Here is a 27,648-nt window from a genome sequence, read left to right as displayed (position 1 = left end):
ATCGTCTCAGTTTGCATACACAACGCTGGTAAATTATTGTGTGAATGTGCATCATGAACATCTCTAACTTAATTGGGAATATTGAATAGCAGATAATTAGATATTTGATGTGACACGTGGCGTCTAATGGGCTTGATGCAGTGGTCTCATGTTGTTCCCATAGCGAGAGGGATTTTTGATGTGTTGTCAGGCCCCAGTGTAAAAATAACTGAAGTGACAGCAGTGACTTGGTTGTCAGTGTTGTCGAGGCTGGTGCGGATTTTCACAGCCGTGGGTCCTGTATGTGTGTGTGTGTGTGTGTGTGTGTGTGTGTGTGTGTGTGTGTGTGTGTGTGTATGCCTGTGTATATGCATGTTTGTGCTGTGTGTGTCTCTGGGAGCATGTGCACACTTGTATACGCGTGTGTGTTTGTGCACGGCAATGTTGTGGGTGACAGTGCTGATCGCTGTGTGATGACAGCCTATCATTGTCGCTGTGCAAGAGTGAGAGTGGCAGGGGGGCCTTTTTGGCATGTGTTTTCTCCACGCCTTCATCTGTGTCTATGGCACTGCGAGCTTGGCTTAACAAAGGAGAAGTAGGGTGGGGAGGTGGGAGGGTGTGTGTGTGCGAGTGGGGGGTGGGTGCTGGTGCCGGATGTCGGAGGCTGGGTGGGGCCAGCCGTGGAGAAAATGTGTCGGTAGCGCAGTCACATGGTGTCACCTCCATCTACGGCTCAGGAACAGGAAGCAGAATTCACAGACACTGTGGGGCAAAATAAGTCACCATGGCAACCAGCTCCTTTTTAAACTCTTGTATGTTTGCATATTGCGTCAGTAAAAGCAGGGCTTACTGATGTTGGTCTATCAGTCATATTTAAGGTGTTTACAGAAGTAACTAGCGGCGCTGTTTTGGCACATGAGGATTGAGAGAGTAAATCAGATGCACCAAGACCTTCACTGAATTCTTGCGCTTGCTTATCTGTGTCTCACAAAAAATACGAAGCAGTTTCTAGGAGTGTCATGTGGGAGCAGTCATTTCTTACTCTGGAGTTCATTTCTTTTAAAACTAGCCTCAAGCCACTTCTCAGGGTGTGTTTTGCCAACCGATCACATGAAACTCTGTCCAAACAAAGGTAAGGAAAAACTGGTTTGGAAGAAAACTCTTACTTCTTGAAGTCATTAGTGTTTTAATATTGAATTAACAAGCCAAGAAGGCATAATTTCTCAAAGCAGACTACCAGCACTGGAGGAAGTACTCAAACATTTCACTTACGTACAAATAAATGGACCAAAATGCACAATTGTAAAATTAAAAGCACCACATTGGCATTTCTATTTGAGTTGAAGAAAGTACTTGCTTTTAAATATATAAGTATTAAAGGTAAAAGTACTTGTCAAGTAATTTGAATCCTATTCCCGTATACAACGGTCTACTACATCATTCTGGTTGAGTCTCAGCAGTGATTTCTTCTAAAACAATTTGAGGTGTTTCTTCACAACTTCACTGCTACAGATGTGCTTTGCTCTGGTTGGGGCGAGTTCTAATGTTATTGTCCCACCCTTATAGAACATAACAGTACCACCCACCCACTTTCAATACATGAATGGTTTCTCCATTTATTTTCTCCATTGGTGTGACAGAAAATCTGTATAAAAGAGTTTTAAACCTGTAACGAGACCTCACCAGCACTTCATTCAGAGCAAGATAAACAAAAAACAAATAAGATACCACACTGTGTACATCATTTTTATAAGAGCAAAGGAACTACAAATCCCATAAACCAATGAAAAAGGGCAGCATGACTCCCAGCACGCTTCTTGAATTTAACCTTGTAGTGATTTTCACCCCTTTAGACTCCATCCTCATCTCTCCTGCTCTCTTCAGCAGAGAGTGAAATCACAGTGGCTCTGTGGTTAATGTAATGTAATTAATTCCTGGTTGTGGTTAACATTTTCACATGGTGACAACAAGCCTCACCAATCACAGGCTTCAATATTACACCTGAGGATTCTGGGTAGGGAAGTATTTCTCATTGACATGTTTTTCTTAAAATGCTGTTGATATCATTTGGACTTGTGGGCTCTACAGCAGCATTAACATTGTTTTACAATCCTGTAGCTCTACTTGATGGTTACAATATTATGGGTGATAATCAAAATCTCTATCAAGAAAACACTGTTCTTCTATTGGATCAGTGAAACAATTACCATCTTGTTACTGGTTAATTTAAAAAATCTACATGAACATGAAATGTAATATAAAGGTGGTAGAGTAGTAAGTACAGATATTTACTGATATATGTAGTGGAGTAAAGTATAGATACCTAAAAATGCCTGGAAAATGTACTTAAATACAGTTACTAAATAAATGTACTTTGAGAAAGGGTGGCCTTGTAACACTTCTGAACCAGCCAACTTCAGCTTTAATTGCTGTAATGGTATTAACATACAGTACATCCACCAGTGGACATCAATTTATTATGTCTTTATATTTTCTTCTTTCCTACTCTCCACTCCTCTCCTGTGGCTTGATATCAAATACAGGTAAGAGTCATACATTTTCTCCTCAGTTATTTATGCCAGACATACTGTGCCAAAGCCTGTCATTTACTCTTTCATCAGAGCAGAAGATAAACTTTTCAGATGCACCGCAGACAAGCCGGTGCTTGCGGTAAACTCAGAGGATCGTGAGAAACTTACGCTTCATAAATGCGGAGGCAGTTAACCTTTAATAAACAGATGGACAACTCCAACTGGTGCTGAGAAATTAACAAGCTTGAAATAACAACGGGGAGATTACATGGAAGCTGCCTACAATGGCAGTCTGCTTCATCTTCACTTTCATTTACTTTTGTTTCTTAAAACTGACTAGAGCAAGGCCTGTTCTAAACTGCTTGTTCAACATTGAGCTGTTTGCTTGGTCTGGTAATACTGCGTCGCTAATCTGTTCTACAATATAATGTCACTTTTTATTGTTTGTGTGCTGGACATTGTGTACAGAGTTTAAACTCTATGGTGCAGAGTGAAGTCAGAGAGCTTTGCATTCATCCTACGTGGATATCTGCAATGAAGAGTTATACAGTGTTTTTCATTATATAAAACTAAATCTGCTATATTACTGTTCATGTGTGTTAATAACAGTATATATAAGATGGATTGACTTAACTGGTGTTGACAACTAGATCACAACTTTTCAAAATAGTAGCTCTTTAATCCAACAGTAGGGTTCACAGCCTTAAGCTATCAAGCTCCTCTGCTGTGGATTTATCTCCCATCGTGGATTGTGATAGTGGATCCTAAAAGTGGTAGTGGATCATGATGGTGGATCGTGATAGTGGATTGTGATAGTGCCGGTGGATCGTGATGGTGGATCCTTCTGGGGGAGGCATCCCTGACATGAGGCTCTCTGAAGTTTCTACATTTTATTTATGCCTCTGCCCCAGCATCTCCCAGAGGCATTATGTTTTCGGGTTGTCCGTCCGTCCTGAATTTCTGCATTTATCTACCAGTTCACTGAAGGCCGACCTGCCTCCACCGACTGCTACAGAGAACTGGTCGCTTGTTTATCCATGTTTTAATAATATTGAACATATTAAGTGTCCACATCGCACCAAATAGGATACTGCACCTCCCCAGAATGGTTCCCAAGCTATTCGTTCCACATACAGATGTGCAGAAAGACTGACATGATTGTGGAATCATGACATGTAAAGAATATAGAAATATCTGCTGTGTTTCTAGGTGTTACTCTTTAATGGGTTGTAATGAGCCATTTCAGTTTGAATGTAACATTAAAATGAACAGGATTCCTGGTAAACACATGGAATCAGAAGTAACAACTACAGCATCGATGCCGAACATGTATTTATCACAACAACAAAAAGGCTTCTCTTGATTCTCTCCTGTCTTCACTGCAGTCCAACAAAGCTGTCAGCAACCTCTGGCTACAAAAAAAACTCGAACCAATAATGTTAATAGTGAGTCACAAGGGAGCAGTGATGGAGCTGGGTAATGCAGGCAAACTGCTTCCAAACAAACACATTGTAGTTCTTTAAAGAAAGGGAATGAATGAGCAATGCATGTCCCTTAGGTGCAAATCCTCTGGGAAATGATCATTTTATACCGGTTTCGGGGGAAAGCATTTAGGCTTTTACAAGACACTAAAACTCACATTAAAATCTGTTGAAAAAAAGCTCTGCAGGTTTTACACGCTGTCAAAAAATATACTGACTGGTTGTGGTCAGGGGAGAATGAGGTTAGACCATTTGCATCCTGTCCCGTGAAACTGAATGTCTTGTCATTTTTAATAAATGTCTTGTACTAAATGGATATTCTGTTCAGCATAAGCTAACTTTTACACAACCAAATCCTCATAACATAGTCAAAAAAAAATGCGTCTACTATTTCAATTTCGACGTAATAGCCAATCACCATTAGTTACACTATATTTCTTTCCCACCACAGTGTCTGCACATGACAACCAAGATAACAGTTTGGTAATGATGTTGTTAAATTCTTAATAATGTATTGTAAGTGTTAGGTAACCATCACATGGTCAGGGGGAAGATAGAACTTTATCTATGATACCAAAAGAAAGATTCACTATGAGTTGTTTTGGTCTCCGACATGAAAGTTGGATGTGGTGATCTCCACGCTCTTCTTTTCCATTGGCACTGGATGTAAGTGAAGTGCTGCAGAATCGTCCAATATAAACATAATCTCTAAGGTAAGTGGCTGCAGTGCCAATTTTCAAAGATGTGTCAGGACAAACCAATGGCCATCAGAGGATGAAAGGCCCATAGAACAAGGCAGGAACATCTGAATTCAATGATCATTATCATAAGACATTACAACCACCTGTACTGTTTTGAAAAACTACAATTTGTGCATTTCCAATGGCTGGAGCTTTGTCTCATGCTCCAGATAACTGTCGATGAGGCTTTGAGCAGTAGGATTGAGATAAAAGTGTGACCCACATGTATAAAACATATCTGTTAATCACACATCACCTGCAACTGACCTGGTTCAACTCCAAACTAATGACCAGGTGCTTTCTCTTGTTTAATTCAACCCAAATCTTAATCTTAATTTATAACATTTACCATATTCAGAGTCGTTTCCCTACTAAAACTTGATGGAGGCGTGATAACAAAACAGAATTCGTATCAAGCATTATCACAGACTGTAAAAAAATTAACAACATGACGATGGAAGTGTCTTGATCTGCCACCTGTTGACAGGTTGCAGTAAAGGTCATGAATTTTTGCCTGCTCCATGTTACTGGACGGGACAAGGACCGAAGTTAAATTCCAAAGTAAACTTTCTAACACATTTGTCTCTGGTAAGTTTGGTTTAAATAAGTTAGGGTTAAATTGGTGCTATAAAACAGGGTGAAACATCATAATTAACGACTAAGACTGACTCACAATTGGCTCCATCCCACAATTTTTACTGCGCGCTGACTGCAATGATGGCACCGCTCCTATCCGGCATATATTTTGGCTTCAATTCTGGATAGTGGGAGGAAGTGGAGTGGCATCGTCCATCTTTATTTACAGTCTATGAGCATTACGTATCTGGAAAAATGACAGGACAGGATGCAGGAGAGCACACAATAGGAACCTAGTGTTAAAACCTCTTCAAAGCATAACAACACATCATAGTTCTTACAGATCATTTCTGTCTTAACCCATGGCGTTACTCCATTTTAGCCCTCAGGGTTCCTGGCAACACACTGAGCTGAACTGAAATTAATATTTCCCATCAAGCACCAGCATCAGTACGGTAATATCAGTGGACAGGTGACCTACAGGCCTATAGGACCTCTGGATCCTCATTCATGCCTGCCATAGATGAGGCCTGTCCAGATACAGGCCCCGAGGGCCCGTACTGTACCTCACGGTCATGTCTAATCTGGTTACTGCAGCAACGGCAGGGATTAGGAGTGTGATGAGGGGGGGTGGGGGGGGCTCCTCTAACAAGACTGGTCATTATGCATAATTCATGTAAACGAGCCAGGGAAGGAGGGGGGCACGAGTGGTTGATGGTTGCTGCTCTAAGACACGTACACACACACGTACACACACACACGCAGCAATTCACAAATAAGAGTAAAAGCTAACTGTGACTGAAGTGATAGCTTATTAAAATTTGAATGCATATACAGATTTGTAAAGCACAAACACACACACTCAGGTTCCAGTGTGGCCAGGTTTCCATTGTGATCTCAAATCGAGCCATTTGTATCCTATTGCACTTTTTTATAGCCACAGCAATTCATTGTTGTTTCTGATTTACAAAAAATGGCGCAGAAGATAGGCACAGCTGATGAAATGTGGTGTCAGCGGTGCTTCAGGAGCACACTGCAGCTGAAGCTTGGAAAACAATCACATCCAGTGGAATGACAGAGGGTCATTTCAGCAGTATTAGTCATTTTCACTCATGAACAGATGTCTTAAGGGACAAGACGGCTGTGACTCAACATGCATATCCCCCAAGCCTGGATGAGCAGAGTGTGTTTGTGTGTGAGAGAGAGAGAGAGAGAGAGAGCGAGAGAGAAAAAGAGAGAGAGAGAGAGAGAGAGAGAGAGAGAGAGAGAGAGACTGGGTGTCTGTATTAGTGAATTTGAATGCACTTGTTTATGTATATGTTGCTTCTCAGTGGACATGACAAATGTGTCGCCCCTTCAGTGTGTGCTACACCGAGAGAAGCGCCACAAACACACAAACACGCGCACACACACACACCCTGCCACCTCTTCACCCTCGCTCTCCCCTTCCTGCTACCCCCACCTGCATAATATCCCCCCCCTCCCCTCCCTCCCTCCCTCCTTTCTGTCTTCCCTGCCAGAGCGCCCATGTCCAAACCAAACACAACAGATCAACAACTCGGCATGCAGATCGTGTCACGGGATAAATTATGCGCAGCGTGTCAGCTTCATACGTGGGCTCTCGGCTGGCTGTCCGTGACATGTGTCAGGGTGCCCCTGCATCTCCGCCGTGCAACGCTAATGACGTGATGCCGGGTTAGCCTCCCATGCGCCCCCACCCCACCCTCCTCCCCTGCCCTCAACCTCCCCAACCCTTCTACCCCTTCACCCACTCCTCTTAACCACCCCCCACCCATCTCGCGACGATGAGACAGCGTGTCACCTCCAGAAGGGCGGAAGCGAGAGGGAGATAAAGGGGATAAAGATGGACAACAATGTCTGGTCCAGTGTGAGACTGTGGAGGATGATGGTCGAGGGCCTTTTGATGAAATGGTCCGACCCCTTTGGAATTGTTCAAAAATTATTAAATGTCATGCAGCATCTTTTAAATCTGTCCATTTGCTTGCTGAAACAATTTTTTAGGAATACTGTTTTGCTTGCAATTTGTTTATCAGAAAAGTTTAGGTTAGATGATTAATTACGTAAATAATATAGGTTGTGCACTAAAATGTGTATCAATGATTATATGTTTTTTTCCAGAGGCCTACAATACAACCAAAATGCCGCAGGCCAGCATCAGCAGTATATATCGGTCTCAACCTTCCACATACACAATATGACATGTAAGACCTTTTTAAAACAATTTACTGCTCCCCACCCCTCCCCTCCCCCTCCTCTACCTACTCTCCTTGCACAAGATGGTGCATTTTTTATTTAAGCCCTCTTTCTCTTCTTCTTTTTTTTTTGTTTTTTAGTCTTTGTATGCAAATCCTGTCTGATTTGTCTGAATTATGTGTGTCTGTCCGGGAGCCTCAGTGATTCGGAGTGACTGAAGACTGCACACACGGTGATTGCATCCACTGGGCCTACTCTGAGCCTTGCATAAGTAATTGAGATGTCAGTATGTGTTCTCATATTCCCACAACAAAACTGTAGGAAAACATGCACTGTTGAAGGTCATTTGAATAATTCCTTAATGGAAGGGAGGCCTTGTTTTTTCGGGATGCATGAAAAAGCAAATGTCAATGATCAAAATCAAGCAGCATCATATCTCATGGAGGCAGCACTGATTCCTGGAGCACTTCACCCTCTATCTCCCTCTCTTTCGCTCTGAAAAGATAGATAAGGGATAAGTGTCTTTGTGCATATCAAACACAACACCAGTCACTATTTCTCACGGGTCTTTTTGAAACACAAATTGGTTTTGAGATATTTCCGGCGTTGACCTCTTTGATTTGAAATAGGAAATGACAGGGACATGGTAGATCTCAAATTCAAAAAAAAAAAAAGCCTGAGAGGTCAATGACTGAATCATACATATACACACTGGATAATGGAAAATATGCCATTAATCTTTCATATATGAATTATTATTGTAGCTATAGACATGTCCCCAGGTTATCAGGCAAATAGAGATGGATTAGCTGCTACATGTAGAAGGTGTGAGCCGAAAAAAAACATTTTACAGATATAGAGCATTATCTTTTTGTGCATGGTTTATAATGTTTATCTTAGTGAAAGACAAAGACACATCCAAATAAAGATATGCGATAAAAAAAAAAAAAAATAGTCCTCCGCTCAAAAAAAGAAAACAAGAAGGGGGCAAAAAACACTGTAAGAAGAGAATGAATAGCTATTGTATCTTGTTTCATCAAACCACATCCCTCATCCACCAAGATGGAGGAAGCATTTCATGCCGCTGTATGCTTTGTGTTTTGTCCGCGCTTGTGATGGATGAAGGGCCTGGCGACACACACCTGCAGTCCTCATCCACCATCACGTCGTAACTAAAGGCTTGGCAGACTGAGATGATCTCCTACATCCGTTAGCCTGCCGCTGTCAAACACTGTCACTCTCCAAAAGACAACACTGTCACATCAACGCTCCCACAGCAAAATAAACCCACCTTGATGAAAGACTGCGGCGTGTCCATCACAAGAAATACAAATACACTGCCACTGCCACCAGCTGGAGTCCAGCACTCTGTTACAGTGGCATTGGTTTTCACACTGTTGTGCTTGAAATTACCTGATTATAATTCAAATATCTTTTAAATGTGACAGACATTTGTGAAACCTATCAGCTTCATTGCTGTATGTGAATCAATAAGAGTCTAACAGATGTTTATAATGTTAATATATAAAGAGTTTTGATTTAAAAAAACGTGTGGTGATTGTGGTGGAACATCAAATTACCTGTATTGTGAATCCTACACATAATAATTAGAGGGCTGCTTTTGAAGCTGCATTAATGTACCTACTCCTTTTTTTGTTATTATATGGTAAATATTTTTCCTGCACATGTATATATTTTATTCTTGTTTTATATTTTTTCATAACTCTTTGTGGTAAGCATAAGCATAAGCATGGTTTTCATAGTGGAAGGCATACAAATAATTTAATTGTACATGAACTAAAGATTTTAATCCAAAAATTCACAACAGGATTTGGTTTTAATGGAATCCAATGTATGAATGGTTTATTAATTCTAAGAAACAGTTGGACAAAATTAACTCGTTGGAAATTAAGTTTAAAAGACCTTTTAAATCTTCTGTAATTTTGCCTGTATCAGGTCATGATGTAATTTTAGTTACCAAACATGGTTTTGCTTTGATAACGAACTAAAAATACATAAAAACACAATTAGAGCATTGTGTACCAATCTCCTTTTTAAGAGTCTGTGATAATGCGCTGTCTCAAACTGAAATGTTTGAAGTCCCTCAGGGAAGTTAAAAGGATGTAGACTTGAGGTTCTTAAAGCGGAAGTTCATCGGAACCTGTTCTGGTTCTAAACAGAACCTGTTTTTGGTTAGTGTATGTGTAGAGAATAGAACTGTCACAGATCCTGCACATTTAAAAGTTGAGCAACATAATTGAATCAAGTCCACAAACTGACTTAAATCAACATAAAAATAGACAGAGGCAGGTACCTTCTGCAAAACACCAACACTGATAACTTCCCGGGTGCAATTTCTAACAATGAAGCGTTTTATCAGGATCCAAACAGATTCCTCCGACTTTGGTTTCTGATCCGGCACAAAGGCTCTCAGTCGTTGATGCTTTGTTTGTTGATTCTCCGTCAGACATTGTTTGTTTGTTTTGAGGTATTTCGGAGGGGTATTAAACCATACGTCTGGAGTTGTGTGCAAAGTTGGAGGTTTTATATGCGGCGGATGAACGCCGGGATCCTCAGCGGGAGCACCGGCTTTTGTTTCATGGTTGACAATGATCTGCGTGCCGCTATCACACGCAGACCAGGAACAACAACCACGAACATATGAATCGTAACAAAAGGCTTACCGGGGAACCACAGGTGTGAGTTTGCGTTGCCACTCAAGCATACATACAGTACATTTAAGGCAATAACACACTTTGAATGTGGAGAGGTAACCCCCAGGGAAAAGATCAAACATCACACGCACTGGGATCAACACGCTCTCCTTTATTTAGCTCCACTCGTCTGTGACTCCTAACCACGCTAGAGACCTTTCTATCATGTCTATCGTGTCCGACACATGACCCAAATATAAACAGCATACTTGATGCAACGCACGGTGTAAAGTGGAGAACACCTTCCATTGCAAACACCAATGTGTCTCTGTTCTATCTAGGCAGAGGCAGACACGAGTTATGGAGGTTAATACTCCCTCTCCGTGTTCCCACCAGCCCAGGTAATTTTGTTATTCCATTTGTGCCCTCTGTCTACACCCACCCCTGTCTGCTGTACATAATGGTCCCAGCCCTGAGAGGAAGCAGGCATTTACTTATACAAAACCTTGAGGAAATCCCTACCAATCCTCAGGGCTCACGTTCAGCAGCGCCCAAAACACAAAGGCTATGCAAATCTGCCCAGCCTGCGTTTATCTATCCTCGGTTTCCGTTTGCTCCACGGGAACCAGCATTGTGCCGTGCGTGGCGATTATCGCATGTAATTTACATAGAATACGCACAGGAAACAGTGCACTGATCTCTAACAAAGCAGGAAGGAGTCTCTATCGGCTGAGCAGCTATCTGACGGCACAGCAAAATTACAGGTTTAGCTGTGGGGTATTAAACCTACAAGGTGTTTTTTATTTCTGCTACGCAGGGAACACTATCTCCTCCAAATGTTGCTTGTTTATCTGCCGTGTTTGTTTTATAACCCAACTCTAGCAGCCCCTTTCTGAGGGAGCTGCATCTTCAGCAGAGTTAATCTGCCCTCTGCCTGTGTTTCCTTTGTCACTGAATCCGTGTATCAACACAGCGAGGTGCAGCCAGATCGAGGAGGTGTGTAATTGCACAAAGACACTCATGCTAATATAGCCTCGCGAGTGAGTGAGTGTGTGTGACTGACTCAGCCAACACGAGACATGTTGTGAGTGTGAGGAATGGAAGTCATAACACTGCAGCATGGCTTCATCCACACAAAGGCTCGTTCTGTAAGTACTCAATCAGAAACCTGAGACATGAGGGCGAGATGAGAGATCAAATTCCTGATGCGGACGCCATACCTGCAGGGCAGCCCGAGGAAGAAAACCCAGAAACTTCTGCTTACCTTTAGTTAAGGGTCATTTGGAGGTCAGTGTTAGATAATAAAATACATTCAGTTCTTAATTCAGCTCAATGTGATGTCTGTGGTATAAGTTGGACAAATGGAACATGACTAAAAGCAACAGCTTACAGGAAAGTGCAAAAGCTGCAAACGAAGTGCAACAAAAGCCGACCAGACTCTGACGATTAAGAACCTGTTTGATTTGTCGAAAGGTGCAGTAATCTGTCATGCTCTGCAAGCAACTATGCACGTGTCAATGAAGTGGAAAAGGAAAAGATTGTCTCCAACAGGCCTAGTTTTTGACTGAGTTCAAATAACCACAAGCTTGCTGGGGATTCAGCCAGTAAAATAGTAAAGTGACACTTCATCCGGATTTTTTTAATATAAACACACAAACCTGTGTTAAGCTGTGTTAAAAGTATGTTTTTTACTGTACACATATGATGAATTAAGCAGCCAACATCTCATCAATGTTGACAAACTGTCTGAAATACCAAATTTATATTTAATTATAGCCAGAACTTTCACTTTATATAACTTATAGCATCCCTATGAAAAGTATCAAACAAAAATGTAAATGTAGAGCGCAGCGGTTGTCAGTGTGTTTTCTCTTGCGGCTGATGAGATAGAAGGAAAGCTTGCTGCTCGTGTATCATCTGAATAGTTGTGTGAATTATTGGTTGGTTGAGTGTGGCCAGTCAGGAGGCTATATCAAGCAGAACAGACACCCATCTGATTTTGTTCCAAGAAGACAGGCAAAAGCACACTGCCATCATTAATACAGTATAACACTGATTCTTTCAGAACTGGCCCTCCGAAGGCCAGTCACAAGCCTAGCATGGGTTTCTCACAGTACAATAGACACCCTCACAGGCTTATCATCCCCGTCATCTTCATCATTATAATCATCGGCAGTATGATGTGGCTCAGTCATCAGTTACAAGTATGACACCAGTGACTTTTTCTTTTTCTCTTAAAACTTTGCAAACATAAAAGCAGGTCTGTTGCAAAATATGTAAAAATAGTGACACAAGGATTTTTTTTTTAAGTCTCACCTCTGCAATGATAAGTGCAGCCGAAGGGAAGAGAACAGAAACCTCCAGCAGAAAGTAGGGATTTGATGAGGGTTTGATTGCTTTAAGTTTTTATAGACGTTGAATTCGGTGCACCACCATGACAAATGAACACACAACCACAAATGTACGACTGTTAACAACTGCTTTGGGGTTTATTTTACAATTGAGAAAGAAATGAAACAAACTAATCGGTGCTAAAAAGTTTTTTTTTCTTTACAATATTGTTGATAAAACATTGAAATGTATAGTCATTGTGCATCGCTTATTTATTTTCCACACCATTTCATGCATCAAATTGGATGCAAGTATAATTAAAATCATTTCTGTAAACCAAGCCAAAGAAGCTAAATTTGTATTTTCTTTAGAAAAGGACATTTGTAGCTCTACAGCATATATCTATATACACCATCTGTTTTTATTTTTTTAATCATTTTTGTATATAAAATGACGATATAAAAGTTAGAGAATGCACACACCTTAAGATACAAAGAATGTTGAGCAGTTTCAAATGGTAAGATATGTTTTATGGAGTACTGACAGTTCACTGCTAATCATTTACATGTAACAGACTTTTCTCTTTACAGTTGAATAAAGCGACACAATTTAGAAAGAGAAAGTTGTAACAAACCATACAACTGGAAAATTGCTATAAGGTGATATTTCACAACAAGGAAAAGTTTTTTGAGCAAACTTGCATACTGACGGCCATTCATTTTCACTGATTGACTCATAACCAAAAAAGCAGCATTTCCGTTTTTCCAAATGTTCACGTGGTCTTTTTTTTCTAATACATTGGCAGGTTTATGAGCAGGCCATTCATCATCAAAAACACTGCAGTGACAGGAACCAAAGAAATGAGAGAGGGGGGAAATGATAATCCTTGATCTTTTAAAAATCAATCTGGTTTTGACAAATGCAAGATATTTCAAAACACGTTCTCTTTACAAATTCAAAATTCAACTGTCTAAGGTGCTACTTCAGTCTTTCAGGGTAGTCTTTCATTCTTTTGGTGTATACATTTAATTTTCATCTTCTTCATATCAAGTAATATACAGTTTTCTCTTCCACCAATTCTCTCCACTCACAACTTTAACCATTGAAGCAGTAGTTGTATTTTTGCCATGAAAAGATTAAAATCTTGTGTTTAACCTTGATTCACTAAAATACATGCACAGATCAGACAAATAGCATATAAATATATTACAAAATAAGTGTAAAAAAAAAGTTTTGCAAAACAAAAACAAAAAAAATCAACATGAAAAGACATGGTCCAGTCAGGCAGTTATCACAACGAAAAACAATAAGACTGATTTTTTTTCTGGCGGCTCAGTTTGGCCCAGTGCAGTAACTGTGAACAAAGTCATTTTTAGTGCAATGCAATTCTAGTCAGTTACACAGCTGTCAGTCTCTACCGTCAGCACGAGACTCCGCTTAAACCTTCTCCATCTTGTCTAGCTTCTCCAGTTTCTCCAAAGCAGTGACAAACACCAGGTGGTCCTCTGGAGACTTGCCGTGGGTCTTGCTGAGGTGCAGTTTGACTGCGTGTTTGCTGACGAATGTCCGATTGCAAAGTCTGCACTGGTACACAGAGCCTGTGTCGTCCTCTGGCGTGGTCAATGCTGACAGGGGGCTGCCGAATGTCATTTTGTCTGTGATCACCTTTGAGGCAGCCTGCTGCTCCCGTAGGTGCTCAGTTGACAGCTTGGACAGGTCCTTCATGCTGAAGCCCAGGTGAAACTCCAGGTGGTTGATGTAGGAGGAGGGAGTCCTGAACTGGGAGGCACAGTCACCACAGAGAAACACTGGCTGGCATGAGTCCATGTTCTTGAGAAACTTGGTGCCCCCAGTCCGTCTCAGCTGGTACTTGACATTAGCTAGCCAGTGGGATATGGTGGTCATGGAGAGGCCAGTGAACTTACAGATGTGGACCCTTTCCTGAGGGCCTAAGTCGGTCATGGCGTAGCGGCCCTCTTGTGTCTCCCTCAGGCTGGAGGCAAACTGTGCCTGGAGGATGAGAAGGTGCTGGGGATTCCAATTGGACTGCCGCCCTTTCCTCTTCTGCACCGGAGAGAGGTCTTCTAGGGCGTCTTCAAATGCACTGCCATCAGCATCGGACTTCTCCGAAATGGAGGAGGGAGTTGAAGATTTGGGCGTCAGTCTGCCGGTGAGGTTCTTTACCATATCAGAGATGTCCATTAGCGCATTCTCTCTGAGAGGTGAGGAGACGGAGTCAGGGAGGGAAATGAGGGGTTTGTTGCCGTTTATACTATTGTTGGTCAAGAGCGCATTGGTATTACTGTTATTATTGTTGTTGTTGGAGTTTGACTTATTTTTACTCAGGTCTATGGGTTGGTCACCGTTATCATACAATTGATAGTGGTTGGTGGGCTCAGCTGGCTTGCCCTGAGGAGTGGGGTTGAAGGCTGGCTTTTCCATCATGCTGTTGCTGATTTTGTAAAGCATAGATAGCGGATCAGCAGCTGGGCTTACTGTTTTGGAGGCCTTACCCAGGTGTGTGTTCATGATTGACTGGAGTGCGCTGAGAGGGTTGATGAAAGGAATTTCTGGTGAGTGATCAGTGATGATGCCAAGACTGTTGCCGTTAGTTACTGGGGACAGACAGGCCTCAGAGCCATTCTTTGAATGGTTGTTGTGGCCATCTACTGGGCTCTCTTTGGGCTCCCTCTTGCAAATGAGCTCAGAGTCTACACTGCCTGGGCTTCTACTTCGCATACCAGAGGGTTTACCTACAGAGAGGTCATTTGGAGATATTAATTGCTCTCTTTGCTCTCTCAGTGCAGGAGAGGGGGATTTTACTAACGATGAGGGTCGGCATCGTTCCAGGCTCACCATCTTCTCCTCCTTTTCTTTCTTCACAGTGGCAGGTTTCCCTGTCACTTTCTCCACAAGCTCCTCCATGGCAGTGACATTGCTCCTGAGGGGGGTCGGGGAGGAAGGGCTCCGAGGCGAGTGGATGACTGAGTTGGGGTCACCCACCAGGCCACGTAGCCCACTGCTATACATTGGCTGCCTGTGGACACTCTGGACAGTTGGGGGCAGGACAGTAGTTGAGCTTTTCATTGCACCTTGCAGCTGGTAGGCCGCATGAATGCTAGGGTAGCCCCCCCATGTGGGTGTCCCTGTCTGGGCCTTACTGATGGCACTGGATACTGTGTTCTCAAGTGATTTAAGAATATCTAAACCCCCTTTTGGGGCCTCCTCAAGATCTTCCTCTCTTAGATATTTATATGATGTGCCGTCATTCTCAGATTTTTCACCTGAGTCGTCTTTTTCCTCCTTAATTTTTTTCTCCAATAACTCACCACCATCAATATTTTCATCCTCACCTCCTTCCCTCTTTTCCTCTGAGCCTGAGGAGAGAGCAGGGGACACAGGCTGTGACTTTACAATACTGGGAACAGGGAGTCTGGTTGTGGTCGGTGGCAATGGGATAGACTGAAACTTTTCTTCCACCACTGGATCAAAAAATAGCTGTTTGCCCTTCTTCGATGCAGAATTTGTGACCTTCAAAAAGTGACCTGTGACCATCATATGGGCAGTCAGCTGTTGCAGTGTATCATGGGAGCTCCCACACTCCATGCATTTGAGGATCTGGGCTTTACGAGCCTCAAACTGCCATGTGTAGCTCGCACCATTCTGGTAGCCATAGCGGTTGTTTGGAGTAACATAAGGGTTTGATGCGGCTTTTGTGTCTTTGCCAATGTCCCCAAGGGATATGCTGCCACCACCGATACCAGCATGGAGAGAGTCTGGGGAGCATGGCGAAACTATAGCATCTTGGAGAGCTCGTTTTTTAGCTGAACTGGGCAGCAGTTTAGTGGCCAAGGCTGGCACTGGTTCTTTGAGAGGCACTTTCTGGTAATGCTTGGTCTTGATCATATGAACACTGAGATCTTGCAGAGACTCAAATGAGTGGCCACAGTACATGCACTTCAGCACCTTCTGGGCATCCTCTTTCCCCTCCATCTCCATCAGAGAGCGCTTGCGTGGTTTGGACCAGCGCTTTCCCTGTTCCTCCTCTTTGTCCTTGTTATCATCTCGATAATGGCCCGACTCATTCATGTGAACTGTCAAACCCACCAGTGTGTCATAGGCACCGCTGCAGTCTTTGCAGCGAAACTTGCTCGCCCCAGTGAAAACAGAACCATACAGCTTGTTGTTCTGCCGGTAGAGCTGCACTGTGCTGAAGAGGCTGGGCTCTGGTAGAAGGTGGTATGGGTTCTGCTGAAAAGTTTTGGCAAGTGCTGCCTGATGCCAGTCATAGCCTACACCACCACCGTTACTGGCTGCACCACTGCTGACCCCACTGCTGCTGGTTGCACTGTGGCTGCCAACCGAGCTAGCTGCTGTGCCGTTCGTATTGCCACTTGCGCTGCCTGTGTGGTTATTAACAGTGGAGCTGGAGCTCCTACCATTGTGGTGACCGCTAACAATGTTGACCGCACTACTTTTGTTTATGGTCGGGGTTGTAGAGACAGAGGCAGTAGAGGCTGGCTCCGGAGAGGTGACGGCACTGTTGACACTGCCTGCCGCAGCAGGCTTAGATTTCATGATGTCCATTGTGATGCTGGACCAAGAGGCATCTGAGATGAGGTTTGCATAGACGGCTTTCATCTGTGCCAGGCTATCCTGGAAAGAGAGGCCGTTGTTGGGGCGAAAGGGTAAAGCTGTGCCTTCCCTCTCCTGACCGTCTGTGGAAGAGGTGCTCTTGAAGTCCGTAAGTCGGTCGCTGGCATCACTGAGTGGAGACCCATACCCGGCATCAGGGTTAGTGCCATTGCTGAGTGGAGAGTCTCTGTAGCTCGGCGGCTGGCCTCCATCCACATCTTCCTCTTCCTCGTTGCACAGGAACTCATTGTCCTGGCCATCTAACGAGAGGCCGTCATCCTGCAGGTGCTCTTCCTCATCTTGAGGGCCTGCCTTAAGCTCGTCTTCGGGCATGTACGCTGGAGCGCAGAGGGAAAGAAGACAAAAAGAGGAGAAAGGAAGAGAGAGAGAAAAAAAGAGGTCAGCTCAGTAAAATTAAAGATTTACAGCACACTAACAGGACTACTGTCAAAATAACATGGAGTGAATACTCAGTGATAGGAAATGTAAGCTTTTATTCTCATCCAGTGAGTGTGTGTATGTGTCTGTATGCATGCATGCATGAGTTAGTGTGTATTTTACACACATGTGGCTCTGAAAGCCAGTGGTGAAAAAAGCCTCCAAGGGAAAAATAAATCACTGAGCTTCTGACAGTTGTCCTTTTCCTTCCCAACTCCCTATTCCTCCACACATGCCTCATGTTCCCCAGGAAATGACTGGCTGTTTGGCCTTGTTAGCCAGCTGCATGCTTACTTGTTCAACTCCCCCTTTCTCCCTCTTTTTTTTCTCTTCCCCGAGCTTTATTGCCTCTCACTCATCCAGTCCATGAAATTCAGTTTCTCACATGTTCAGGTTATGTAACTGATTGAGCAGGGGAAGAAACAAAATGCTGCCCTGGAGATAACACATCCATTTCTAACCCGCTCTGAAAAACAAAAGGTTCATTTTCTTTTCGGCCTATAAGCAGGAACTAGTAATACAATAGTGCTAAGATTGAGAATACTAGAGTGACAGTTGAAGAAAGGACTCCTGGACAGGCAGTTTATGCATCTGCACAATCTACTACTGTTCCGTGATCCAAAATGGCAAACTCAATGCTGAACAAGGAGACCGAAGAAAGGGAACACATGATGAAAATTTAGGGCGTGGGGAAATGGAACTAAGGAAGGTTGAGATGTAACAAGTTTACCAGTAAATATATATGAAGCCATACAGTATAAGGAAGAAGGCTAGACAGTGTGTGTGTGTGTGTGTGTGTGTGTGTGTGTGTGTGTGTGTGTGTGTGTGTGTGTGTGTGTGTGTGTGTGTGTGTGTGTGTGTGTGTGTGTGTGCGTGTGTGTGTGTGTGTGTCTATGCTGGGGAGGACACCACGAGCATCAGTAAGTAGGAGAGAAAGGAGGTGGTGAGGGGGAGAACAAGTGAATGAAAAGGAAACGTGGAGGAGAAAGAAAAAGTGAGCAGGAGCTGGTGGGTTTGGTGGGCGGGCGGAGGGGCTGTAAGAGAACATGGAGAAAAGGAGAAAGGGAGAGAGGGAAAGAGAGAGAGAGAGCGAGAGGGTGAGGGAGGCAGGGAGACAGGAAAGACGGCCCCCTAGCTTCTTCCTTTATCTCCTTCCTGCATGGTGAGATGTGTGTCCTAGATGCCAGTATCAGTCTCTCCTGATGAAACAGATGTGCTGTCAGCTTCAAACGGCACGCTAACCTGTCATATCATAATCTAAGTGGACATAATACCTGATATATATACACTGGCACCATTTACTGCTGCCTGAGAGGAGATGGGTGGGGGGAGGTGAGCAGCTGCACCATCAACTGTGACTGTGTGTGTGTGTGTGTGTGTGTTTGCGTGTGTGTGTGTGTACCTAAGTAAGTGCCTGTTTGCGAAACGCGTGTTTGCCCGCATGCTCACCCCCCCATGCCTATGTGTGTACCTCTTGCACTCTGCTCAGCTCATACATGTTTGCTCGTACAGTGCAGAGCCGAACCCTTCGACCATAATATTGCCTATAAGTCTCGAGTTTGCTGTGCGCTACTGATACACTCCTCGCCAAATGAGCAACATACTCCCCTAACGCCTGACAGGATTTCAGTGAAATGAGAGCACTACAGGAGAACCTGGCTGCGCTTCAATCCCACTGACAGACTGAGACCGAGACAGTTTCTAAAACTCCTGAAAATCCCTAACACAGCAGATTAGCATTATGTGCTGTACTCTCCGCAACACATCTGCAGAGTGTCTTCTGTTACAGTGCCTTCCCCCTCGCTAACCCGCTTCCGCGGAACAGGAGACTATCAATATAGGTATCAGCCATTTAATATACAAAGCATCCTGCGGAACGGCTATCCAATCACTAACAGTGCAAACATACAGTAGGAATTACCTATGTGAGTCGCTCATGTCAGCTGCAGCCAAAAAGTAGCTAAACCCCAATAGCTGGCAGTGCTTAATACATAAATACACACACACACACACACACACACACACACACACACACACACACACACACACACACACACACACACAAAGACAGCAGGAATGAGAAGCTGCAGATCAGAAATATCCCTGGGTGAGTGACAAAACACAGACTGCAGCAGGGAGGGGCTTCGAACGATGAACAGGTCGCCAGGGAACCCTTTGACGATCCCTGTCAATCAATGCCTGTCCTGCCATGTTGTCATGGAAACAACAAAGAGGGAGATATCAAAAGCACACAGACAAAAGACTGGCAGACACCGACATCTGTAAAAATCACAGGCAGCAAGTGGATGCTTTTTGCAAACCATAGATGCACAATATTAGTGACAAACGTGTCTAACATTAGTCTGATATATAAATGATCTCACCATCTGTTTTTTAGATGCTGCTTTCATTTCAGACAGGATGTTCAAATCTGGAGCGTGAGGACGTTAAAAATATTTAGAGTTGCATATCAACACTATCTGTTCTTTCAGTGCAACTTGAGGATGTGTGATTCTGACTGGCGATCAGATTAAGCTCCTTCTCCTGCCCTGGATGCACATATGCGGCGCAACACCAGCAGCAAGGGCCAGGCTCTGGAAGGGGTAGGGCTGGCGTGCCGTCCCTGGCGGTTTGGTTTGCCGAGTGGGTGATGGCTGTGAGCAGGGCCATCTGCACGGGCGCCAAAGCGCCTGTCACTTTTGCTCGGGGACGTGCTGCCATCAAGGAGACAGGCGGCAGCGTGGCCAGGATAGCACTGCAGACTCACTGTCAGAAGAAGCAGTGATCAAACCCGCACCAGCCACGCCAGATCACCGGCTACACGAAGCAAGGAAGCAGGAAATAGCATCCAAGTGCATCCCTGATCTCCCAATACCCACACATACGGTTAATATGCCATTAATAAAAAGGAACATAAAACACGTGGAGGGTTTGAAGTAGCCCCTTTGGATGTTATCAAGAGTCCTTTTAAAAATTCATAATGCAAATTGATTTGACACAGACACCTATCGTGCTGTAAAGCAGACGCTATCAAAGGTTTTCTAGCTACCAAATATACTTTGGGCGACAGACCCTTATTTGATTTAATATAAGAGCTTTTAAAAAGCTCAAGTGTGTGTCTTGTTCTCCTCCATTTCATTTATTATTATTATAATTCAAATGAGAGTTTTAAAGTAAAGCACAGATGAAACGCCCTTGATTCTGATCTGCACCTAAAGATTAGAGAGTGCTGCATGTGTTATCACCGTTTTTGCATTGGCAATCTGTGACCGGGTTTGCTCCCATAACTCTGGTTCTCCGAGAGCAGACAGAGCTGAGAGTGTGCAGTCCTGCTGTGCAGACCAGACAGACAGTTTTCTGATGAAAAGACTGTGGTAAACGCCCTGTGTCCCGCCTCGGCACAAAGCTGGGTCTCATAATGGGACAACGTGATCGACCTATGAGCACAGATCATCTCTAAAACATTCTCCCTCTCACACGGCTTGACACTGTGTATGACTTGATTTTTGCAAATGATACCAAACAAAAAACAAACCAGCGGACACGTCAGCCCTTTGGCAGGGAGTAAAGCAGAAACATATCACTCCTTTTCAAAACTTTGCTATCTCTCTCTGCCCTACCCCTTTTTTTTGCCTTCTCCCTTTTCTTTGCTGAGAGTCTGCTGGTTGTTAAATCAATAAAACTCTCTGTCAGGCTCACAGAGCTTCACCATTTGGCCGCTGTCAAAGCCAAACAAACCAGATAAGAAAGGCAGAAAGGCGATGAAATGAGAGAGAGAGAGAGAGGGGAAAGAAGGGGATGAGACCAGTCAGCCTCCCCTCTCAGACACCTCCACCACCAGCCCCATTTCTCCAACACCCCTCCTTCTATTTATTTACACACATTTCTTTATTTATTTGATGTGAGTTTGGGAAGAGGGGCAATCACGGCAGTCATTTGCGGCACTAATGTCCAATCACAGGCCCCTTCACTCATGTGATTTAGGCAGTGCAGGAGAGGGTTCGCGGCGGAGAATGGCGGGGGGGGCGGTGGCGGTTCGGGAGGGGGGGATGCAGAGGCCGTTTAGGCCGGCCTCTAATAGGAAACTGGCAGTCTTATTCCTTCCCCAGATTCTGTTTGTCACCCTGCTCTCCATTACGTGCCTCTCAACCCTGATGGCTTTGGACAGGAGCTGATCAAAAAGCCATCGCTTGACCTACACACTGTGGCAGAACGAGACTCGCGCCCTGCACGGGGAGAGGGGAGAGAGAGATGAGATACAGGAGGAGGGGGGAGGCGGAGGATGCGTGTATGTCAGCGAATGTGCAGAGGGGAGAGAGTGTGGTGGGGAAGAGGGAGGATGGGAGAGGAAGGAGGGGGGGGGTGATAGCTCTCGGACCGGGACAAGAGGGCTGTAAATAAAATGACATTATTATTTCCTCTGTCCCGTCATGTAGAAAAGCCAATTATGGTAATGCTGCTGCCGGCGTGTCAGAGGGAATGCTGGGATGTGCTTCCCGTGAAGCGGCTAACATGAGAGCAATGCCCTGATCAGGAGCACAGGCCTCAGTTTGACAAGCGACTGTACAGATAGGGAGGAGAAGAGAGAAAGAGGAGGAGGAACAAGAGAGAGGAAGAGATACGGAGCTAACAACAAAGCTGTATGTGGGCTTTGTTTTCTCAAAGGATAAATAGTAAGCTATGTGGAAGAGTAAAGATTTTTCTTTAAACTCATCCCATGCAGCCGACAAAACCAGAGTCTGAAAGGAGGGAAAGTCATATTTTAGTACATTTAAGTTGTGGCAAAACCAACAAGCAACTAAACACATATTCATAAGGAAGCTCGTCGCACAGGATCTAATGAAGGGCAGCTCCACGACATGGCAGTGATTGAGAAGCTGGAACATAAGAGAAGCTATCAACCTGAAAAGTTCAGGAGTTCATGAATCATACTCTGTCACACCTCAAAATCTGACGAGATGAATTATGCAGAGAGGACGGTGAATGAGCCGGATATTGAGGGTGAAGGCGATCATTTTCTTTGGAAACTAATTCGTTCTCATCTCGTCTCAGGCTTCTCCCAAGTATTCCGCTCTTAAAATTCCTCCTGTGCTTGATAGGGGGGCTCTCCTTAAAATAATTTGTCAGCTACCTTCCTACATTTCACTCCCCTCCATCAAAACCTCTTTCTCCTTTTCTCCCACCCTCCTCCTCCTCCTCCTCCTCCTCATCTCCAGCCCTGCTCACATGCCCACATGGGCCCCTCCCAAGCGGAATAATGGGAGCATATGGCCTAGGCAGCACCTACAGGGCCTTAAATAACTGCTGCAGCATTCCAGCTCGCTGTACCAATTCATCTCTCACCCCCCCTCTCCACCCCCATTTCAAAACACTTCAAGTCTGAGTTGAGCGGAGCAGACGGCAGCGGATGGGACATGTTGTTCTTCAGACGTATAGCTACATAATGGACCGACGTAGAAAGCAGTGTGGATGTGAATAAAGTGCTGCACAAACGGGACTAAGTGTTGAAATTTTGTGTTATTGGCAGATTTTCAGCGAGTCCAGCACCAGGCTTCCCGGTGCTGGCTGGCACTGGTGGCTCCGTGTAAACACTCTCAGTCTGGTTGAGATACAGTAGCCCAGTGGTATTATGCAGAGTCACAGCGCTGATCTTCTCGAGAGCAGTGTGTAGTGGGTTTGGCCTCGCTAGCAGCAGAGCATGTTGGATTATCTGTCATCTTCTCCTTTCCAACACTTTGGTCCGCATCCTGACAATTCCTGGCCAGATTAAGATGGAAGAAAAGACTGTTCTCTCACCAAAGAGGTTCAGGTTCAGTGTTGTTAGCGAGTGGATTTAAGATTTAAGATATCCACTGAACTCTGGATAATCTCCTGACATTCTACGGAGGGGCTGTATTTAAGAACACAAATGGCCAAGTGAGAAGCTCCGGACTTTCTCCCAGGTTTCTCCAGCCAACCCCAAAGTTAAATCTCTGGATAAAGAAGTGCTATACACGTAGAAGACATTGACAAAGATATCAATTTAGAAAGACAAAGACATTTTAATGACTGCCGTGATTGCCCCTCTCCCAAATTCACATCAAATAAATAAAGAAATGTGCGTAAATAAATATGTCATCACATGTGCTACCCCTGAAATGCACCCTCTGAGATTTGTGATTTTGTGAACACATCTGACCGGAGAATTGTGAGGACATTCTCCGGAGTTCATGCCTTAAAATAGCTTTGAGGAATATATTGATCAGCTTCTTGCCACAAATTACTAGCATCAGCTGAATATCTAAACATGTGCGGCATCCATCTAATTGGATTATTGTTCTGTAAAGCAAGGTGGTGTCAAAGGTCGGACAGGTGTCCAGTGCTAAGCTTGTAGAGGTCATGCTCTCATGTAAATATGTCAATATGTCCCACAGACATCCTTCTGTCTGACCTGTAGAGACTGATATATGGATTGATGGGGGGGGGGGGGTTATGTGAATGTTTTTGTGTAAATGATTGTAAGATTGTAAGATTGTAAATTGCAAGAGGAATGTTGAGGGTTAAGACCATAACCCCTTTTCCACTGGTTAACAATCCCACCAACACCCAGTAACATCTTGCGTTTGTCTGCAATGGAGTGGATTCATCGGCCTTCACTCCCGGGTCAACTGATTCTGCAGTGGACACGGGTTTGAATCAGTTCAGCTGTGATCGGCAGTAACGGGTCAACGCTTTAGTTTGACCAGACATCGAGGTGTGAGAGCGCCTCAGTTTTCCGTTCCTTCGTGGAGCCGAACCTGACGCATCAGGAAAAAAAAGAATCTCCTTTTTACCTGGTTTATTTGCATTTAAAAAACCTGTGAATAACCACAGATTTTGGAGTCAAAGAAGTAGGTTTAAAGGGTTTGTGTTAGAATTAGATTTAGGTTACATTGAGGGTAAGGGTTGAGGTCAGGCATTTAGTCATGGTGGTTAGGGTTAGCGTAAAGTTCTAAGGAATGCATTATTTTCATGGGTGTCCCCACGGGAATAGTGGAGAAAGTGTGTGTGTGTGTGTGTGTGTGTGTGTCTGTGCATGTGCAAGTAAGAGAGAGCGAGTGTAAAAGGTGCTGCTGTTTTATTTATAGAGCAAGCGCTTTTTATACCCAACTCAAAGATCAGTTCAGAGAAGCAGCTTGTGGGCCACAGCCAAGATCACTCTCCATTACTGTGCATGCACAAAAACCAAAACTCACACACACTCAGCACACACACACACACACACACACACACACACACACACACACACACACACACACACACACACACACACAAACTTTCTCTTTCTCTCTGGCTTATAAAGCTTCGGCTGTGAGCACTATCGTCTCTGCTTTTTACACATGCATGCGGTAACAACACAGAGAGACATTTACAGTATCCAGCCGTGTGTTAGCTGGCGAAGGGGTAGAGGGGGGCAGGGGGTGGGAAGTGAAGTGAGGAGGTGGGGGGGGGGGGTGAACCCACACTGACTGACTGAGTGTGTTTCATGGAGTACAGCAGGCTTTAACATGCTGGGGGATCAATACAGTGAACCAGCGCCAATCGATTGCAATTCATCTGGCTTTTCTTTTTTCTATTTTTTTTTTTTTAATTTCATCCTCACCCACTCAACACTTGTGCACCAAGCTGCTGCTGCTGCTGCCCTGCGAGGCAATACATACATAAATAAACAAGCACACATATGCACACACACACATGAATACACAAACACAATCAGACGTAAACCCACACCTGAGTGGCTGGAGCGAGTGCAACCTCGCAGGCGAATCGCGGGTTCAATAAACCCGTATGGAATTTATTTATTTTTATTGAGCATATCAGCCCATCCTGGTCCTCTCTGCATAACAAGGCCTGTATAATTAAACCATAAATTTCAGTGCGCTCCTTTAATTACCACAGACAATGTCAGGAGGCAGCAGAGTAAACAAATGGCTTTGAAGTGAGCAAGAGAAAAAAAGGAGTGCTTCAACACGGCAATGGAGAAGCTGTTCATTTTGGTGGGGATGTTGTTGCACTTGAAAAGGATGAAATGTTCAAAAGAGTGTACGACGTGCATTGGGGAGTACAGTATGTTTTTTTTTCTTTTTCCCCCCCAACTGCCTCGTCTACCAATGCTTTTGAGGGAGGCAGGTTTAGAGTGAGGAGAGCAATAATCAGGGTAAGTGTATCGCTCCGAGCATGACTACGTGCAAATATGTATATTTGGATGAGCTTGGCACACTTGCGACTACTAATAAAGTCTGTTAGGAAGTGTGTGTGTGTGTGTGTGTGTGTGTGTGTGTGTGTGTGTGTGTCTGCATTTGTTTGTTTTTCCGGAACACAGTGCAGAAGGTGTGCTTGTCTTTAATTTATTGGCAGCCAGAGGTTCTTGTCCCTCTTGACCATGATTGGTGATGACTACAAAATTGTGTCTTTCAGTATATATGTACTTGTGTAAGTGTGTGTGTCTTTGCGTGTGTGTGTGTGTGTGTGTGTGTGTGTGCTTTAGGTCAATGTCAATACACAGGCCTGCTTCCCAGCAGCTTAGCTAATTACACAAGAGCCCCGAAGGCCACTTAGAACAGGTTAGCTAATTAACAAACAGGCTGATTGCAGATTAATTGAGAGGTGTTTCTAATCTTCACCCCTAAACGCAATGACAAATGCTAAGTGGCGCTAATTAGGCCGGTATGGGACGCTGAGAGTGGAGCTTGTATTTACAGTTGCCGCGGCTCTTATGGATGTGTGGCTTATATCCAGCTGCCGTTCACAGACCTGCCAACAGGTTGAGCACATCAAACTTCCAGTGGAACTACTGGGATGCAGACAGGAGAAGTCCACAGTTCCGTCAGCTGCTCCACAGTCTACACAGACCTGGTGTGTAGTTTTCCTAACATTTTTCTAATTAGTTTGATAACTGTGAATTTGTTATCATAATTTTTTTTGAATTATTATAATCAGTTTATTTTACTTCCCTGCTAAAAAAACTAAAAAACTGTACTAAATTCTGTATTGGTTGTAATTTAAATTAGCTAATCATAATATGGTAGTTGTTTACTTTTATGATGACACTGTTTGCACTAGTTTTCATGTTAATATGATAATTACCATGATTGCTTATTTACTGGATTTACCAGTGTAGTGTCTTCCCAGTGTTAGGGTTAGGGTTAACCCTAACCCTAACCCTTCTTTTGCCGTTTGATCACATTGGCAGGAAAAAAAAACAAACCTGATGATAATCTCCCGTTTCTTCTTTGAAATCTCCCATATGTTCACTAAACGCAGCGTTAAGACAACAACGGTTGCAGTTGACCTTTCAATGTGGGTGTGTCTGTGATTGGGGGGGTGTGTTCATGTTAGCTTGAACATGAATGGCGTGCTTAGATCATGTAACCTGAGACAGGGACAGCACAATGGGTCACAATGGATTACAACAGGGCAAATGAGCGCCCACAGCGGGGATCTGAACGAGCACCCATCTGTGGAACCATCACCTGCCAATAGGAAATAGACACCCCCTGCCCCAACGCCCCAACACACACACACACACACACACAGACACACACACTCAATCTTGCAATTTTCACAGGCACTAAAACTATTCCCCCAGGACCGACTTCTTCCAACTTCCATCTGCCTGGACAAATTTATCATACAGCTCCCTTGTCCATCACACACACACACACACCTGTGCCTTTTATGCTGCCCACTCCTACTAAACACAGACACACACACCCACACACACAATCAAAGTCCACCTGGCCTCTTTCAACCTCTGACCCCACCCTCACCTGAGTCTCCCTCCTCCCCCTTAATCCTTCCCTCCATCTATCGGCTCCTTTTCTTCCTCCTTTCCTCCGACAGCACCTGCGCTTTTAAATCCCAGCATCAGGATGGACCACTTCACACACACACACACAACACACACACACACACACACACACACACACACACACACACACACACACCCCTTACTCTACACATGCAATCTTCACATCTTCACCTCAATCCAGGGAAACACACAAACATACACTGAGTAGGTACAAACACACACAAATTCACCCTCTCTGAC

The 27,648-nt window shown here is 44.1% G+C and overlaps 1 protein-coding gene across 1 annotated transcript in view; it reads right to left on the bottom strand.

Annotated features, from left to right (window-relative positions):
• Nucleotides 1-12,637: 12,637 nt before the first annotated feature.
• The window catches only part of LOC133014091 (teashirt homolog 1-like), a 35,682-nt gene continuing 20,671 nt past the window's right edge, over nucleotides 12,638-27,648 (bottom strand). Inside the window, exon 2 of the mRNA XM_061081228.1 lies at nucleotides 12,638-17,479. Within this exon, the coding sequence (XP_060937211.1) occupies nucleotides 13,944-17,479 (3,536 nt within the window). The 3' untranslated portion in view covers nucleotides 12,638-13,943. The remainder of the gene's footprint in view (nucleotides 17,480-27,648) is intronic.

The sequence above is a fragment of the Limanda limanda genome, chromosome 11, assembly GCF_963576545.1.
Source record: "Limanda limanda chromosome 11, fLimLim1.1, whole genome shotgun sequence".
Taxonomy (NCBI): Eukaryota; Metazoa; Chordata; class Actinopteri; order Pleuronectiformes; family Pleuronectidae; genus Limanda; species Limanda limanda.
This window is presented reverse-complemented; position numbering and strand designations above follow the sequence as displayed.